At 49.9% G+C, this 4,142-nt stretch overlaps 1 protein-coding gene across 1 annotated transcript; it reads left to right on the top strand.

Annotated features, from left to right (window-relative positions):
* The first annotated feature begins 2,130 nt into the window (after window positions 1-2,130).
* Window positions 2,131-3,786, top strand: LOC111395302. The gene is made up of 4 exons (XM_023021284.1): window positions 2,131-2,368; window positions 2,509-2,640; window positions 2,830-3,359; window positions 3,472-3,786. The coding sequence occupies exons 1-4, from the start codon at window positions 2,131-2,133 to the stop codon at window positions 3,784-3,786; spliced, it is 1,215 nt and encodes a 404-aa protein (XP_022877052.1).
* The last annotated feature ends 356 nt before the right edge of the window (window positions 3,787-4,142 follow it).

Here is a 4,142-nt window from a genome sequence, read left to right as displayed (position 1 = left end):
GGGAAGTCTGAACATGAATACCTTATTCTGGAGAGATGTGCAGAATCAAGACCCCACCACCTATGATGCCCTACTCGAAATGATGAGAAGGGAGATCATCAATGAAGAATTGATTGAGCATAGGAACAGGGCAAATAGAGGCCTCCCGCTCCTCAAAGACAGCGAGGTCGAGGCCCGACCTCCCACCTGATGGGCTACCAGATGAACCAGGCAGGAAATGAGAACTTTGGTCAAGCACTTGCCACCACCACTTTGAATGCGGTTCCTACCTTGGCATATGAAGATGTCAATCCAATAACTGACCCCCATCAGATGGGGGGTCAGGAGATGCCCCGTCGGGGGAGAGGCCGAGGTCGAGGCTCTGGACCTAGAAATAGGTCAACCCCGATCTCCCCAGGATACTTTGTACACCATAGGTCCTACGGACATAACACAGTGGATTGTAGAGACTATGCACAACGTTCCCGGCACGAATCCATTAGAGACAGACATGATTCGCCCCAGGTGAACAAGCCTTCGCCCAGGCACGACAACCAGCGTGGGCGTGAGAAGGCCGCTCCCTGTCAAAGGGATGTATCCCCATGGCGAAGGGAGCATGATGCAGAGAGGCCCAGGGAAGGGTGTAGACACCAAAGAAATCGGCAAGCTAGAGATGAAGCCCCTATCCACGAGGTGGACATCATATTTGGAGGCCCGTATGTTGGCGGCGAAACGCCAAAAGGAACTACGCCCAGGAGGCTAAACGCCCCCCTTTGACAAGCTACATCGTGGGTAGCAACTCCCGAAGAAACTAGGTCCCACCCATTGTATTTTCCCAGGAAGACGAAGAGGGAGTTCATTACCCCCACTGCGATGCACTTGTGGTGAGGGCTGTCATAGCCAGGAACGGGCTCAAACGAATGTTGGTTGACAACGGCAGCTCCGTCAACATTCTATTCGGATCCGCCTTTGATAAAATGATATTGGATCATCAACCGACGCCCACCACCACTCCATTGTAAGGATTTACTGGAGAGCATCACTCCGAGAGGAAAGATAACACTAGCAGTAGAGATGGGGGAATCACTACGAACAACGACGAACTTCATGGAGTTCCTCATTGTTAACAGCAGGTCGGCCTACCATGGGGTGTTGGGCAGACCAGCCCTGAAGGAACTGGGAGCAGTCACCTCCATCCACCACCTGTGCATAAAATTTCCAACTGAAAGTGGGGTGGCAATGGTGAGAGGTGACCAAAGAGGCTCGAGAGAATGCTATCTAAGCTCCATCAAGAAGGCAGAGCCCCGGGACATCCATGTAGTCGTAGCTGACGTGGTCATGGCTGACGTCCTAGGTGATGCTCCCACCGAACAAGAAGATGTTGATATGATCGATGCACCACCTAATGCAGAGGCGCTGGTCATCGTTGAAATTGACCCCCGCATCATGGAACACGAGCCTCAGGCATCTCCAGTAGAGGAACTTGAGAGCTTCTCAGTAGACCCCCGAGACCCATCAAAGGTGCTGAAGGTAGGCAAATGCCTAGCCAACATTCTGAAGGAAAAGATTAAGGATTTCCTGAGCAAGAATTTTGATGTCTTTGCCTGGAAGCATGAGAACATGGTAGGCATAGACCCCAAGTTCAGCTGCCACCACCTAAAAATTAATCCCAAGGTCGCCCTGCATAGACAAAAAAGGAGAGCTCTCAACCCTGAAAGGTATGAGGCCCTAAAGGAAGAAGTTCAGAAGCTCATCCAAAACGGCTTCATCCGAGAGGCAACCTACCCTAGATGGGTCTCCAACCCGATTTTGATAAGGAAAAACAATGGCAAGTGGAGGGTGTGCATTGACTTCACCAACCTCAATAGAGCTTGTCCGAAAGATAGTTTTCCACTCCCAAGGATTGACCAACTAGTGGATTCCACTGTTGGCCACGAGTTGTTGAGCTTTATGGACGCGTACTCCTGCTACAACCAAATCCCCATGCACCCGATCAATGAAGAGCACATCTCTTTCATTACGGACCGAGGCCTCTATTGTTATAGAATGATGCCCTTCGGGTTGAAAAACGCCGGACCAACCTACCAAAGACTCGTAAACAAGATGTTTGTGGACCTCATTGGCAAAACAATGGAGGTCTACGTGGACGACATGCTAGTAAAAAGTTTGGAGGCCGAAGACCACATAAAGCACCTTAACAGCACTTTCCAGATCCTAAGAAGATATAGGATGAGGCTCAACCCCCACAAGTGCACCTTCGGGGTAGCCTCCGACAAGTTCTTGGGGTACATGGTCAACCAACGAGGAATTGAGGTCAATCTCGAGAAGATTGAAGCGTTTTGCAAGATGAGGTCCCCCAAAAGCCGAAGGAGGTGCAAACTCTCACCGAGTAAGTAGCCGCACTTAGCCGCTTTGTGTCCAAAGCTACGGACAAATGCCTCCCCTTTTTCAAAATACTGAAGGCTGGGAAGAAATTTCAGTAGACCGAGGAATGTGAAGAGGCTTTCCAATGCTTGAAAAAGCACTTAGGGCAAGCCCCCCTCCTTTCCAAACCTAAGCCCGGTGATATCCTACAACTATATTTGGCCGTCTCTAATGAGGCCATCAGCTCGGTTCTGATACGGGAAGAAGGGTCTACCCAACTCTCCGTGTACTACACAAGTAAAGCGCTCCTATCACCGGAAACCCATTACCCCGATATGGAGAAGCTCGCTTTGGCTTTGATCACGGCCTCTAGGAAATTGAGACCCTACTTCCAAGCTCACACCGTCCATGTACTGACAAATTTTCCCCTAAGGCAGGTACTCCAAAAGCCTGATGCCTCAGGAAGGTTATTGAAATAGGCGGTAGAACTCAGTGAATTTGACCTTGTATTCAAGGCTAGGGCAGCCATAAAAGGGCAAGCCTTGGCTGACTTTGTGGCTGAATTTGCCAACCTACCCGAGGTGGACGAAATCATGGAACCTATCGAACCCCCCACGTGGAATCTTTTCGTTGATAGGTCAGCTGGGGAAGTTGGCTCCGAGGCTAGGGTTGTTCTCATCAGCCCCGAAGGTCACAAGCTCACCTCGACGGTGAGGTTCGGATTCAAAGCTACCAATAATGTAGCAGAGTATGAGGCACTTCTTACAGGCCTCAGGCTGGCCACCGAAATGCAAGTAAAGAGGCTGCTCATCAGTAGTGACTCCCAACTAGTTGTTAGCCAAGTTAACGGTAACTTCTCAGCCAAAGACAAAATGATGGCCTCCTACCTGAAAATGGTGATGAATCTTATCCCATCCTTCGAAAAGTTTGAGTTGATCCAGATCCCTCGCATCGAAAATGTACATGCTGATGCACTATCAAAGCTAGCTAGCAGCAAGGACTCAGAGCTACTCACGGTAGTACCTATTGAGCACCTCCTCCTACCTTCGATCGAGGCCCCCAACAGTAATGTGGGTCGCTGGGACTCCCGCTTGGATGCAACCAATCGTAGTATACCTCAAAGACCAGGTACTACCAACTGACAAGAATGAGGCTTACAAGCTAAGAAAGAGATCAGCCCACTTCCTTTTCATTGATGACATTCTCTACAAAAGAAGCTTCTCCTCCCCGCTCCTACGGTGTGTCAGAGGAGAAGGGGCTACCTACATATTGAGGGAAGTCCACGAGAGCGTATGTGGTAACCACTCTGGAGGGCTGTCTCTGGCACAGAAAATATTGAGGTACGGGTACTACTGGCCCACACTAAAGAGGGACGCCGTTGAGTTTGTACGAAAGTGCGATAAATGCCAGCGCTTCTCTCTGGTGCAGCGACAACCATCTTAGGAGCTGACCACCGTCTCTAGCCCCTAACCTTTCTCAAAATGGGGTGTGGACCTCATAGGTCCCCTACCTAAGGATAGAGGAGGGGCAAGTTTTGCAATTGTGGCTATTGACTACTTCACGAAGTGGGTCGAAGCCGAACCACTGGCAAAAATCACTGAAGCCAACACCTCCAAGTTCTTATGGAAAAATATTATTAGCCGGTTCGGGATTTCCCACTCAATCGTCTCAGACAATGGCAGACAGTCTGACAACAAGAAGGTTAGAGAATTATGCGAAGAGCTCGGCATAAAGAAGCACTTCTCCACACCTCACCACCCACAAGAAAATGGCCAAGTAGAGGCCGTGAACAAGACGAT

Source organism: Olea europaea, chromosome 6 (assembly GCF_002742605.1).
Source record: "Olea europaea var. sylvestris chromosome 6, O_europaea_v1, whole genome shotgun sequence".
Taxonomy (NCBI): Eukaryota; Viridiplantae; Streptophyta; class Magnoliopsida; order Lamiales; family Oleaceae; genus Olea; species Olea europaea.
Note: the sequence above shows the minus strand (reverse complement) of the source record. Positions and strands in the feature narration are given on the sequence as shown.

Bases quoted from the DNA above. Each gene is read 5' to 3' on its own strand.
- LOC111395302 (XM_023021284.1), top strand. From the start codon at position 2,131: ATGCTAGTAAAAAGTTTGGAGGCCGAAGACCACATAAAGCACCTTAAC. The intron at 2,641-2,829 runs GTAAAGCGCTCC...AATAGGCGGTAG, and splicing joins ACTCTCCGTGTACTACACAA to AACTCAGTGAATTTGACCTT. The intron at 3,360-3,471 runs GTAGTACCTATT...CTCAAAGACCAG, and splicing joins AGGACTCAGAGCTACTCACG to GTACTACCAACTGACAAGAA.